The 15,291-nt window shown below is 32.5% G+C and overlaps 1 protein-coding gene across 1 annotated transcript; it reads right to left on the bottom strand.

The window, feature by feature from the left end:
- Positions 1–549: 549 nt before the first annotated feature.
- LOC123705318 (glycerol kinase) lies at positions 550–6,082 on the bottom strand. The gene is made up of 8 exons (XM_045654054.1): positions 5,707–6,082; positions 5,156–5,329; positions 4,677–4,824; positions 4,069–4,220; positions 3,532–3,780; positions 2,887–3,056; positions 1,708–1,843; positions 550–1,171 (listed from the first exon to the last, which is right to left on the bottom strand). The coding sequence occupies exons 1-8, from the start codon at positions 5,947–5,949 to the stop codon at positions 899–901; spliced, it is 1,545 nt and encodes a 514-aa protein (XP_045510010.1). The 5' UTR covers positions 5,950–6,082; the 3' UTR covers positions 550–898.
- Between the last annotated feature and the right edge of the window lie 9,209 nt (positions 6,083–15,291).

Below are 15,291 nucleotides of genomic sequence, written 5' to 3'. Positions count from 1 at the left end.
AATATTTTAGGCTTCTAAATATTCATATAAGTTTTAAATCGATTCCTACCTAAGATAAGAATAGGCATATTTAATTTTGTATTGTATTTATTCTATAATTAATATTATGATATTATAGTTAATATAATTTTACAGGCCGGCGGAAACACCTTACTAAAATATAATTATTTTCTAAATAAATCGAATAAAATTTATCAACTATCAATATGCTTTTAAATGGCCTACAATATAATATGCATAATATTAATGATTCAATCGATTTTTACATTTTATTTATATACTTAATATACCTTCTAATATTACTCAATTGACAAAATATTAAAAACTTTGGCACATAATAATGCTTTGCTTTAAAAAAATATTGAAATTTCATGTCTTGTTTATTAACTCTTTGTAAAGTATACGTTTAGTACATAGTCAAATTAACGAGTATATAGAGAGGGAAATACATAAAAACTCTTCAGCTTTATATTATTAGTGTAGATGTCGTCTCTATAGGTTATATGCTCGATTATTTATTAATTTCTTAATTAGACACTAAATTGTGGCTCGTTATTTATTAATTAGACACTAAATTGTAACCTTTCATAAAACTTTGTCTTAATTAAGGAATGTAAGAACTAAAGTTTAATCCATGTTATTGCCAATTTGATGATTTTTCTTAATGTTGGTGCTAATTTTTTTTCGAATCAATATAAACTTGCCATTTATTTTTATGACGATTATTGCCTTCGTATTTATTACAGTCAATATTTTTGTATGTTTTGTATAATGTAAAATATTAGTTTAAAAATACAATTTAGCCCATTTCGACTTGTACACTTCAAGAACACCATAAAATAAAGTGGTTAAATACTAAGTTTAGTGCTCTAACTTTCATTAAATTTTGTACCATGTTCTAATTCTGTTCCCATCCTAGCGATCTTTCTACGGCCATTTTCCACTGCTTATACCTCATGTCTCTTTCATCATCACTTATACTCGGTGTATAAATCTTACCGTTCTCTATATCTATGGAGTTCACTTGTTTATTATGATCGAGGCCCCAATACGCAACTAGAGCCGCTCCTAGTGCTGTGCTCTCTGTGAAACCGGCTTTTATTATGTTAATACCGATCAAATCCGCTTGCATTTGCATCACTAGCGCGTTCGATGTCATGCCACCGTCCACCTGAAAAAGTGTTTTTTACGTTAAGGGTAGGTTTTAAAAGGTTAATATTAAATTATGGATTTAAATGGAATTCTACGCATTAATATTAGAAAAAATAAACAATACTGAAAAAGTATATCATTGATCAAATAAATATATGCCGCTAGCTATGCCGAACGGTTTCACCCGCGGACGAACCCGCGTGTAATACCAAGTATTTCTATAGCTCATTTGTTATTCCTATTGTTATATACTTCTATTTTAAGAGTTTTTAAATTTTATTTAAAGTTTCATCCAAATCCGCCCAGTAGATTTACGTGAAAGAGCATCAAATATTTATACATTCATCCATCCATCTATATTTACAAAGTGTCATAAGTGAAACTTCTAAATAAGCAATATTCATAGATATCAAAATCCTCGCCTTACTCCACAACATGGCGTTATTGCCATGACGCGACCTTGAAAAAGTTTCACTTCACAAATACTATGAGATTTAGTATGTATTTACTTTTAAATTTTATAAAAATATGTGTAATAAAGTTATAAATAAATACCTTTAACAGTTGCAATGGAATACCACAATCTTCATTCATAGCATCCAATATGTCTCTCACTTGGAAACAAACAGCTTCTAACGCAGCTTTTACAATGTGATTGGAGTTTGTGTCTTCCGTTATACCGCATATTACGCTAAAAATATATTCATGATAATTCAATATATTATAACATATTATATAACAGGCATGTAATATTATTCCGACTATTCTAATTAAAATTAAGCATTTATTTATCACTTTATATAAAAAGGCAAACCTACTTAACTGATTGATTTAAAAGTCAAGTTCATTAAATCAACACAATAAAGTTTGATGCTCAGAGTTGGTCTTGGGTAAATAATCCATATAAAAATCAATGCCACTTTTCGTTGTAATTCCATAACTCGAGAACGGCTGAACCGATTTCGATAATTCTTTTTTTATTATATTCCTTGAAGTACGAGGATGGTTCTTATGTAGAGAAAACGTTAATATGTACCACGGGCGAAGCCGGGGCGGACCGCTAGTAATCCATACTAATACTATAAATTCGAAAGTAACTCTGTCTGTCTGTTACTCAATCACGCCTAAACTACTGAAACAATTTTCATGAAATTTGGTATGGAGATATTTTGATACCCGAGAAAGGACATAAGCTACTTTTTATCCCGGGAAAATGGCGCAATCCCGGAAAACCCACGGGAACGGGCACTATGCAGGATTTTCTTTCACTGCGCGGGCGAAGTCGCGGGCGGAAACCTAGATAAGGCCATTTCTCCGCAACTAGACGTCAAACGCCTATTTTGCGTTAGAGAGGGAGGTGGGGGAAACCAGCAAAAACTGATACCACCCGAGCTCCTGCTTGTAGTCTTGGGTAAGTAATAATTTAATATAATTTTCCCATACTGTAAAGGTTGCCTAGTAGTGATCGCTACTTAGCGATAAGGCCGCCCTTTGCTTATTTTAAACGTATTGTCTATTGCTTTTTTGTTTTTATTTCTATAGCAATAAAGGATTTCCATTTCATTTCAGTTTAATTTACTATCTATGCCACATTCTTGAACACAACCACGGGCAAATTCTCAAGTATTTTACTTAAAGAGTAACAAACATACATACATACACATACACATGCATCCGTCACAAACGTTCGAATTTATAATATTATGTAGTAAGGAAGAAGAATACTATACATACCCTCTTGCATCCTGTCTCCAGTATGGAGCGTATAATCCACTGAAAGCCGGAACAAACACAACACTACCATTCTCTGTTGCCTTTTCCGCTATTTCTTGTGACTGTTTAGCATTATCGAGCATGCCTATATTGTCTCTGAGCCAGCCTAGAGCCGCACCTGCTACGGCCACCTAGGAAAATTAAGGTATTTTATGGAAAATAAAAATAAAATTTAAAACAATAAAAAGAATGATGACTCCATCTATTGGCAAGAAAATAATAGTTATCCAAACATTAGCTAAAAACACCCATTGCTTTATGTTTTTTTTTAATATCTGATTTTTCTTGAAATCTGACCAATGACCAATTCATTTTATTATGCCAAGACCTCATATTATTATGAGGTCCTGAAGACTTTTAATTCCTTTTAAAAGTCGGATTTCCGTTTCCATTAGATTACAAGCGTGTTTGTGTAACATTTATGCCAATCATTAACAAACAGACTATAAAATAATAACTAAAAATACTTATCACCTGACATACTTTTGTAATAACAAATAATGTCCTGTATAAACATAATTAAAGAGCAATATAAAGCACTTGAAAAGTAATATATTCTTTACAAACCTCATTAAATCATAAAATATACCACAAAACATTACTCACCGAGCCCTCCAAAGCATAACAAGGTGGGTTATTCCCACCCAATTGATAAGCCACCGTTGTTAGGAGTCCCTTAGTAGAATTCACACGAACATCCCCAGTGTTGTACAGTACAAAACACCCAGTACCATAAGTGGCTTTAGCTTGGCCCTTTTGCAAGCATAACTGTCCTACTAATGCTGCTTGCTGATCTCCGAGACACCCCGAGATTGGTATGCTTCTAAGAGGACCGTCATATACATAGCCGTAAATCTGGGAAAAGATATTATTTAATATTTTGAAGTAATCTGTGTTAAAGAGTGAGAAAACTGTGAAACAGTATGTAATAGTACTTTTTTGTTCCCAAAAAAAGTACAGGGAGCAATAATCTGTTTAATATATCAATTATGAGAACTCCTACTTTTACAGACTGAAGTACTTTGAACTAACAATTGCATTCTATAGAATATTTTCCTATGACATAGAAAGCATATGCTCCATAGGGAATAAATACAATTCCTAATAAGTAATAAAAGGAAATTAAAAAAAAAAAAAACTCACTTCCGAGCTTGATTTGATTTGTGGCAACACAGATTTGGGTACTTCAAAGAACTTCAACAGTAAAGGGTCCCAGTTTAATGTCTCAATATTCATGAGCATTGTTCTTGATGCGTTTGTCACATCGGTGATATGCTTGCCACCGTTTGCACCACCTGGCAATTGCAAAATAACCTTATTGTAGTGTATTGAAATATGTGAAATTGGTTGATATACAGTTTCTGATTATTTATTATCCAAATTGACAGGACAAATTTGCAAGTGATATTTATATACTTAGAACAGAAATGCACTACTCAATTAATTACACTTGTGAAAAACATACAAACAACATAATATGTTTATTGTTTAGTGATATCATGTAATAAGCCTTATAAATTATGTCCTCTTATAATCACTATACAATGAGAAAATGAACTGCATTTTTTAAATTTTCGACTCTTATCATTAAAGTGTTCTTAGAAGGACAGTGGAATTATTTAGCATGCAATTGGTAACATACATTCATTTTACACATTGATCATAGATTATTATTACAGTCTTCTCATTTCCTCTCTCCAGTAATTAGTCTCTAAATTATATAATTATTAAGTAAACACAGTATAACACACCTGTTAAGTTCCAAATGATCCAGGTATCAACAGTACCAAAGCAACATGATCCGTTCCTCATAGCTTGTTTCACAGCATCTACATTGTCAGCTAACCATCTCAATTTGACTGCACTGAAGTAGGGAGACATGGGCAATCCACATAGTGGCTATATGAAATAATAATAAAACTTAAAAGAAAATTTAAAAGTTGCACCAATACACATATTTCTCTGTGTATTATGTAACTAATGGAATTCACAATATGCATGTATTCTACATTCTTTTACATATTGCACAGCCCTTCTAAAATATCAGACAATGGTTAAGGAAATAGGTTATTACTTATTTATTAAAAGACAAGTTACCTATTATAATTATCGTCCTATAATATTTCATATTGATGACATGATAATCTATTCTATTACTTTAAGGCTATGCTTAGTGTCTTGTAATATGAGCTGTGCTACAATATAATAAACTAGTGATAAATCTACATACCTTCAAATAGTTTTTGTTCCTTGTCTTATTTGGGACTAAATCAAGTAACTTGTCAATTGTGGAAGATGTTCTCATATCCAACCATACAATAGCATTGTGGAGAGGTTTACCAGTATATTTATCCCATACAATTGTGGTTTCTCGCTGATTAGTTACGCCAATCGCAATTATGTCCTAAAAATAGCAGGTAAATAGTTATGCAAGATTGCTAACATATGAATGTAATATTTTTGTCAAGCAAAAGAATTATTTAAAATTAGGAAAAAATTGTTGATAACGAGAACTTTGTTAATAAACCGTTTGCGCAGATTGGATGCAATGGGTATAGATATGAAATCATATACCTTCCAAATATTATACTATGTTGTTGTAATGCTTGTTAGATAAGCAGGAGTTAATTATTGTAATGCTTGTTAGATAAGCAGGAGTTAATAATTGTAATGCTTGTTAGATAAGCAGGAGTTAATTGTAATGCTTGTTAGATAAGCAGGAGTTAATTCTCTATAGCTGCATAAATTGTATGTCCTAATATTTATTTATACGAGTCTTACCCTTGCACTTCCACCTAACGATACTAACTGTTCAACCGCTTTGTTTATACATGTAATTACGACATCTAATATTGCACATGCATCCTGCTCCACCCATCCTTCTTGTGGAAAATGTTGCTCTATTTCTTTTTGATGTGTCGCCACAACTTCACAAGAATTCACTTTAAATATTATAAAGCGCGCGCTAGACGTTCCCTCATCTATCGCTCCGACCAAAGGACCGAATTTCCCGTATTGCGACATTTTTTGTAAACACAAATGTATAGAAGTGAGAGGAACTGTTATCTTAACTGCACTTTGAACAGTAATAACTGATACTCTAACTATGTAACATCATATTTATCTACTATCTCGTAATCCTAAATTGCCGAGCAAACCACGAGCAAACTACGATTTACAAAATTGTCTTTCAAATTTCAAAAGAGTGTAGGTATCACTGACAATTGACAAATGACAATGACAAATGACAATTTTTGACATTGTAATATTTTGTAAGCAGTACATTGCCATAATATATGCCATTTTAACCCGTTGAGTGGCTCATAGCTGATATATAGCCGGCACCGATCCCGAAACTTGTAAGAATTTAGATTTGTGAGAAATCTGGGGAAATCAATACTCTGGTAAATGATAGAACTGCCTCCTTTATTCTTAATATCAAATATCAATGTCGGTTAAGCTTCTTTTTAAATAAAATTTAGATATCAATTTTATTTATTGATATAATGTGTACACTGTACGTGCATATTAATTAATTAAGTACCTATATTATATTAGTCAATAACAATAATTATTACTCACCAATTACTATTATTAGTTATTATTTCCCTCAACAGATGGCATAAAATCTATGCGTAAAATAAATTAAAAAGTGCAAATGGAATCATCTGTTGTTAGACATTTCCCAGAGATGTCGTTAATGTATTTGCGGATTTTTTTGGGTAAGGAATTTTACAGAAATTTTACACAAAGTTAGTGCCATCTGTTTAATTCTCTTATTTATTCCTATCTGATTTTTTGATAATAAAATCCTGGATCTAGTGGGTAGTATATACCTACACAGCCAAAACTGGCTGAAAATTCTGTTGGCCGTTGAATCTGTGGTTGAATCACAGGTTAAAAAAAAAAAATTTTTTTAAATTAATTATTAATTGTTCTGAATTTAAAAAGTGAAAAACCACAGTGAATAACCATTCTGGCATATTGTTAAAATTATTGTTTCAACTTTCAATAGTTTTAGAACTGTGGTTTTAATCATGTTTTAGTGTTAAATGATATTTTCATATTTATATGCGCCACTTAAAATATTAAAAAAAAAGATAAGATTTATGGAACCTAGAACAGTATCTACATGATTAAAACACCTGTAGATTACTTTGAAAATACTTTATACCCAAGATTTCTATCCCTGTCCCTTTCTGCAGATAGTCAGTGTCACGGTATGTATGAGTAGGGAATTCCTTTTCTTTGCTTATTTGGCCACGAAGAGTCATGAGAGCTAGTAAAAACCAAAGTACAATGCAATTATAGCCATAAAGAGTTAGACTTAATCAATTCAAATGGAAATGTTACTCGGTAAAACCTTATCTAACAAAATGCTGTATATTTTAATTTTATAATGTAATAGCTGCTCCACGCGGTTTCACCCCCGTGGCTCCACCCTTGTTGGTCGTAGCGTGATGACACATAGCCTATAACCTTCCTCGATAAATGGGCTATATAACAGCGAAAGAATTTTTCAAATCGGACCAGTAGTTACCGAGATTAGCGCGTTCAAACAAACAAACAAACAAACAAACAAACTCTTCAGCTTTATAATATTAGTATAGATTTCCCGTGCCTGATCTGCTGAAGTTTAATGTAAGTAAGTACCTAGGTACTAAGTACATATAGATACCTTTTTACTACTGGTGTAAATATTTTAAAAATTGTTTCAGTAATAAATTATTCATATATAAACGTTATTTTTTTCATATATTTAGACATAAATTGATAAAATTTTTAAATTTGTTTGTGTTAGTAGGCATTACCCATAGATACATTATTTTTTCATACAGATACACAGATTTCATTGGGTCTTTAAATATTTTAAGAGTACCTAGGAGGATTTAATATGTTACTGTTACTGTTACCTAAGTGAAATTATGGACCAATATAGTGAAATTAGAAAGAGTAGGTGAGCACTCAGCAGTATGTGGCAGTATCCTAGCGCTATTATCATTTTTATTGCATCGTTTTGCGTTATTTATACCACCAAACGTAGTCTATTATTACCATAGCTTGAAGCGCTTTGTCGTTCAATTGGGTGCCTCATAATATAATAACTTCATCATATTATCTATGATTAATTGTGCCGGTTGCATGAGCGATAGACGGCGAGATGGCCTGCGATCCTTATCAGCCTTTGGATGCTACGGGTCGGTCTATTGTGCCGTTCTAACTACCAGCATGTTCTAGAATGTTCAGCATATTTCAAATCGTGATTATAGGGGAAAATTGATCACTCAGGTTTCCGGGTGAAAGCAGATATAATATTATTAGGCTTTACTATAGGTACGAGATTACCTACAATAACCTATTATAGAGACGTCGTTCGTGGATCGCATTTTTGAAGTGAAGTGTATGGGTGGAGTTTATTATTTTTAACTAATTACTTGCACTGTACAAGAGAAGCGGTCAAGAATTTAAAAAATTCATGATATAATATTGGTACACTTTAACCAGTTCCCAACGGTCGGTTTACAGAATAGACTTGTGCAGTCTCCTTGTTCTGGTGACTTGGTACCTGAACATATTACAGTGATATACACTGTAATATCAGTGATATACACTGTAACATATTACAGTGATATACACTGTAATATGTTCAGGTGATTACCATGATGTCTTAGTAGTATTAATTCCAATGTTTAAAACGAAAGAGCTATAATATTATAATAGCTGTGCCCTGCGGTGTTACCCGCATCGTTCCGCTCCTGTTGGTCTTAGCGTGATGATATTATATAATAATAGCCTATAGCCTTCCTCGATAAATGGGCTAACTAACACCCAAAGAATTTTTCAAATCGGACCAGTACTTCCCGAAAATAGCGCGTTCAAACAAACAAACTCTTCAGCTTTGTAATATTAGTATAGATAGGTCGTCGAGCGTTATCCACAAAATTATCACTGCTTGGATACAGCATGGTAACCCTCCAGGCTATACAGTATGACAAAATAATTACTAGAAGTGCGTCGCATTATTTCTGATCTGTTTCATACAAATACATGTTCGATACGGCATTGATAGTTCTGCATTGCTGAATGGATTTGCGATTTCCTATTTCCTGAATCGCACCCCAATGCGATATTTGTTCTGGAACATTGCTGCAGGTGATATACCGTTGCATGCTTTACCAAACTTGTATGAGTAGAAATTTTATTCTGTTTGCAATATTATCAAACCCGATTAATAATTGTATTTTTTATGAGTATCTATTCTTTTGGCATTATTGTTACAAGCGTTTATGGGCCACACACACACATGGATGGTGACCACTTTACATATTCAGGTGGCTTCAACATTTTTTTTAGGTTCTTTGCATACTATGACCTAAAAAAGTTTTGTTTTAATTGTATCAATATCAAATACATACCTACCTACATGTATTCAGTATTCTTTTTAATAATAAGCCTGAGAAGTGAGAATAGATATTGGTTGTATTCTACGTAGTTTCCTGTAATACCTTCGACCAATTATATTACATACTAGCGGTCCGCCCCGGCTTCGCCCGTGGTACATATTTCGCAATAAAAGGTAGCATATGTTCTTTCTCAGGGTCTAAAGATTGTCTGTGCCAAATTTCATCAAAATCGGTCCAGTAGTTTATACTTGAAAACCTAACTTAAAATACGTACATACATACATAATTACAAACCTTTTCTCTTTATAATATTAGTACAGATAATATAATAACAGATAATACAGATAAATAATATAAATATCTTCTTATATTTTATAAGATTATTTAAACAAATAAATTTTTATAATGAATATTAGCAATTCATATACTTAGGTACCTACTTCATATTTGCCAAGTGGTCAATTTAGGCCCTTTTCGACCGACCGACCTGACTCTATGGCTCTTCGCCCCCTCATTAAAGAGAGATCTTTTAAAATATCATCGTATTAAGTGGAGAAACATCTTTGATATCTAAACTCGTCAAATAAATATTTTACCTACATTAGAAGTCAAAAGGTTTAAATTGTTAAAATTAATGAAGCGAAATATCACTAATGTACAATATATTATTGAGTAGAATTTGTATTATGTTACATGTGAATATTTTAATTTGTTCAGGCGATAACAAGTAAGGTTCAATTTTAAATTTTAATTAGCACTTACATAATTAATATATTGTCCTTCATGTAAAATGAGTGGGTAAGTACCGACTGAACTAAGGCTCAAGTTTCTTGACTTAATTTACTTTGAGTTTCCTTGTTATTAGAACACTGGATTATGTAATTATCTTAAACCAACTTCAAAAAACAAACAACAAGTAATGGAGCTATATATTATGTTCCTTTAACAAATACTTAACAATACGAAACTTTGAAGTTGTGTATAATTTTATGTACTTAGGTTATGTCTCGAATTTCTATTATAAATACTCAGACTGTTTCGTCTAACGCCCACTTAAATAATCAATTATTTTCCAGAGAGTAAATTCGATGTAAATAATTTTCTGAGTTCAAAGAAAATAGAGCAAGTAAAAAGAAAATCATGTTACAGTAAATAAGCGTGGGGTGCTAGATGTGAAGTGATGTTAATATTTTATTAGATACTTATTGGCAAAGAAAAATAATTTTAGAATCACTTAAGAAGTAGAAATTCTCGCTACTGAGATCTTGAACAAGTAAATGTTGCTGACACTGAACATCATTTTACAAAGTAACGTTGCTTTGCAGTAATTTATTTATTGAAGTTTTACTCGCTAGTTTCACAAACAAAAATTCAAAGAATGGAGAAACAAAATTTCCTTAAAAAACTTCCCAAATCATCTCGTTGGGATCTATGATACATGACCGCATTAAAAAGAACAAAAAAATGCCTACTTCCATAATTTTCTATATTTTGTTACGCAACATCAATAATTGTAGATATCATCATCTTGAGATAAAAGTTTCGTTTCAATAAAATCAATTAATAGAGCTCGTCCAGTCCCGCTTGTTAAAACAATTGTGAAGCTCTCAACTCGTGCACTTGAAAGCTGAATTGAATCTCTAATGAAAGCTCGACTACATTGTAATTATTTATCTATGCAGTGTTAGCTTTTCAACCCTTTTACCTAAGCTGCATTATGTGGGACGTAATTAAACGGAACGACATTTGCAGAAACAAGCATTCTTAATGTGGGTTAATTTTTCTTCATTATGAAGATATTATATTTTCTTTTCATGTTTCATAAAGAATACGCATTCTAATATATATATATATATGAATGAGCTAAGTACAATAAATATTACTTTTAAATAAATTATTTATTATAGTTGAACTTGGAATTTTTTCCAAAAGAGGTTTAGAGAAAAGTTAAATCTTGACTGAAATTTTCTGAAAATGTTGGTTTTTAAATAATAATTTGACGCGGTGTCCGTGAACAGGTCCACTTAGGTAACGGAGAAAGTCGTTCTGAGAATAATATAATATTATTTACTAGCAGTCCGCCCTGGGCTAACCCCGTGTTCGAAAATACATAGCCTATAGCATTCAGGAATCACGTTTAAATCCAACGGGGAAGGGATGTTTCACTGTTGTATTTGTACGGTGAAAACGGTCCAGTAGTGCCTGTGATTAGCGAGTTCAAACATCAATCAATATGGATATAGGTACCTAGTACCTACCTGATCACTGATGTACAAGAATCGATACTGGTAATACTTGTATAAATTATTATCCTATCTCAATACGATCCTTTATTCGAAAAACGTAGTCACTAGAAGCCATAACAAAATAAAATATTCTAAAACCTAATTTAGTTCATAAAGTTCTCTGAAACATTTACTCAGTCAAGTTCACGCGTGCAACGCCGCGTCGTCAGCCATAAAGCTAATTGAAAGCGCAAACTGTCTCTTTCAAAGTAAATAAAAAATGTAAACAGAATAATTAATGTCGCATTAAACTCACAGAGGCCAAGTTCAAAGAGCAGTGAATAATATACGTATATTTGCAGCGTCTGCCTTCCTCTCGATTCTCGGAAGTCTGCATCGACGTCTGCCACACTAGGGCGAGGCATGGCAGGTTCAATGTCAGTAATGTTTATATACATGCGGTTGCATTGATGTAGTATTCCCGAGTTTTGGGAAACGTATTAGTTACGTGTTTCATTGAACACGGTCAAAGCACGTTCGATTGAAAGCTGGCCTTCAACATGTCGGGTTACGGGTATTACAGTATATTCAATCCCTTTCATGCTGCTGACCTTGCACTACCTGGCCTAGTAACATAGTATTCACTGCTTATCAACAAATACTCGTATGTTATTGGGAAAATGCTTCGAATACTTTGTACCTATTTGCGTCTATGTAGGATGATTTAAATGCAGGCATGTTATTTTTATAAGATGCCATTTAATTGTTTTTCTGGGTATGTAATGGTGCACATGTATGAATATCAGTGGGATTTTGAGTATTGTTTTTGGTTTTGTTCTAATAACTATTTATTTTAATTTATGTACATTTTTTTCCTATCTTGAACATTGAATGCAGTATAAAACATACCTACCTACTTAATATTCCATTATTCGATTTGTTGAATCGACTGCTCTTCGAAACCTTAAGTTTATTTTAGTTTGTTTTTGTAAAGCGGGGAATGGTTTTGTAGGTATATACCTGAAGTCCCCGCAGAGACTCTGTGATAAGACGTACGTCCGCTACCCGAAAACAGTGAACTACCGACTAAACTCCACTGCGTTCTGAATTCACAAGTAACTTTCAGTGGCCGTTGTTATAACGGTCTGTTTGTATCAATAGAGCTTTACAATGTATTATTTTCATCCAAATCTAACCCCGTTTCAAACTAAATTGAATATTTGTGCCATTGACTTTTATAGTAAGTAATCCGTTTTAGTTTGTTTTTTAACCAAAGACGTCGTCTAAAACTACTTTTAACATAAAAAAAAAACTTAATATAAGTTTTTATTAGACAAGAATAATAGGTATAACAGCACAAAATACAATAAAAATACATTTTAAGGTAGGTAGTCAGAATTTAACTAAGCCGCAACCCGCTTCCCTGAAATTATCTCCATGTAACCGGTTAAACTGTCCTTTCAGCGCTCAATCACTTTGATGCTCCGGAACATAACAAAAGGCCAAATTGACACGCAATACCATTCTATCACAATGAACACGTGTGCCTGGTTGAATTTCGCTTCAAAACAGGACTCACATTCAAATGGTTTAACATCGTTCACGCTTGGTTCAAGGTACCTACGTAAAAGGTAAAAGAATCCTTGCTACATTTTGCATAGTCTACGCTTCAGTACACGGCGTATGAGATAATAACATCAGCGCTGAGACAAACGCCAAAACGAAAAGGAATATAATTCGCTAGCGATACTAATTATTGTCATAAGCGTATATTTCGCTAAGGATTTGCAACTACGAAGACGACCACAAACATAATTTTCATTCGGTCGCAATTTGAAAAAATTCTGTAAAACACACTTAAAAATAAAATATTAAAATTTCCTGTCGTTCAGGTGATTGGAATATTTTTTCTTTTTTTGAATATGCGAATAATGAATGAAAACACAGATTTTTCGTAGAAACGGTGGCTCTTAGAAAAAAATCTCTCGCCGAAAAACGCAAAAAACCTGTTTTTTTATTAATTGACCTCGAAATTTTTTTCCTTCCGAGTATCAGTATGACGGGAAATTTTAATATTTTATTTTGAACGAATTTTGTCTGGATGAGAATTTTGGTCGTTGTCGTCGTCGTCGTTGGTAGTGTGACCGAACCATTACTAAAATGTGCTTAGGTATGTCATTGGTCAATAATTAGCGATAGCAGTTTCTATTCCTTACGCCTTTAAGCGTATTCTATTCTCTGCCATATTTTAGTCTCGAATGCAGTTATGTCTAGTTTAAAAAATATAAAACACCAATCATAAGCATAAATTGTTTTGCATAGTAGGTACAATATTTTACCGCAAAGAATAAAAAGTGAGGGCAACGTTACCGTAAAATAATAAAACACCACAGAACAACATAACCTTCGTATTAAATCCTAAATTAAACACGTAACAGCACTAGCCGCAACCGCAGTCAAAGGTATAACTATTTAAAACAGCAAGGCATCAGAAAATCCGTGATAAATCTACAGTGCAATTAAAACAGCACGTGTAGCAGGCCTAACCACAGCGGTATAATCAAAGGCAATCGAGCATTCTGATTAAAGGGATCACCGTTGCGGATATATGCGTCTTTCTGATGCGGCAGTGGCGTATACTTGTAAATCACCTCCATGCACCCACATGTGTAACTTGTGTTATATACTGTACATTTATTGCGAACGCGTATAGCGCAGATGGCTGGCGCAGTAAAATTTTTTCGAATAAGTACAAATAGTTTTTTAGGCTAGTTCTCTTGCCGATAAAAAATATTGACGTAAGCAACGGATTACATTATATATTTTTTATAAATCTATGTATACTAATGAGCATTAATTATGATTGTATAAGTATCTAATGTTATAAACATATGTAACGGAGATATATTATGCCTTTACCATCAGGAGACAATAATAATTAATCTACTCCGTTACGCGCTATTGTAAAAAAAAACGGCTAAGTCGGACAAGCGCACGTAGGGTTCCGTTCTATGGGGACCCCACTTTATATTTTACTTTTTCAATTTGTTTTATAGCAGCAACGGATGTACATCATTTGTGGAAATTTCAGCGTTCTATCTGTCACGGTTTATGATATACAGCCTGGAGACAGACAGACAGACAAAGAAGTCTTAGTAATAGGGTCCCGTTTTACCCTTTGGGTGCGGAACCCTAAAAAATATCTAAATATATTAAATGTAACAATTTCATTGGTTGTGTATAAGGTTGTGTTTAAATAATATTTGTTCCAGAAAATTTCTTACCTACGTTATTTCGCAAATTAAACATCATTTTACATTAAAAAAAATATATAAATAAAATTCTCTATCTTCAATTTTTTCAATTTATTGTCAAAAATAATTATTATGTAAATTACTTGAACGTACGTATTCGTATTTATTACGAACCTATAATGAAGTTCCATGAAGAGGCAACAGTGGAGTTTTGTACTAAAATTCATTAATTACAATAATAATTGTTGAGTTAATAAAATAACAATATGATATAATATTATTATAATATATAATATAACTTTATTATTACTTATTTATTTAAAGTTATTTATCATTTAAGTACGCAATATTCAATAATTAATATCGACCTACTAGATTTAGAAACATTTTATTTGGGATAGAAGTTTAAAAATATTCTTTAGTGGTAAACATATTGTGCTCACACTCAATAAATACAATTAATAAGAAAACATGACCAGCCCT

This window comes from Colias croceus, chromosome Z, assembly GCF_905220415.1.
Source record: "Colias croceus chromosome Z, ilColCroc2.1".
NCBI lineage: Eukaryota > Metazoa > Arthropoda > Insecta > Lepidoptera > Pieridae > Colias > Colias croceus.
This window is presented reverse-complemented; position numbering and strand designations above follow the sequence as displayed.

Bases quoted from the DNA above. Each gene is read 5' to 3' on its own strand.
- LOC123705318 (XM_045654054.1), bottom strand. From the start codon at position 5,949: ATGTCGCAATACGGGAAATTCGGTCCTTTGGTCGGAGCGATAGATGAG. The intron at 3,057-3,531 runs GTGAGTAATGTT...TAATTTTCCTAG, and splicing joins GTTATGCTTTGGAGGGCTCG to GTGGCCGTAGCAGGTGCGGC. The intron at 1,844-2,886 runs GTATGTATAGTA...ATATATTTTTAG, and splicing joins TGGAGACAGGATGCAAGAGG to CGTAATATGCGGTATAACGG.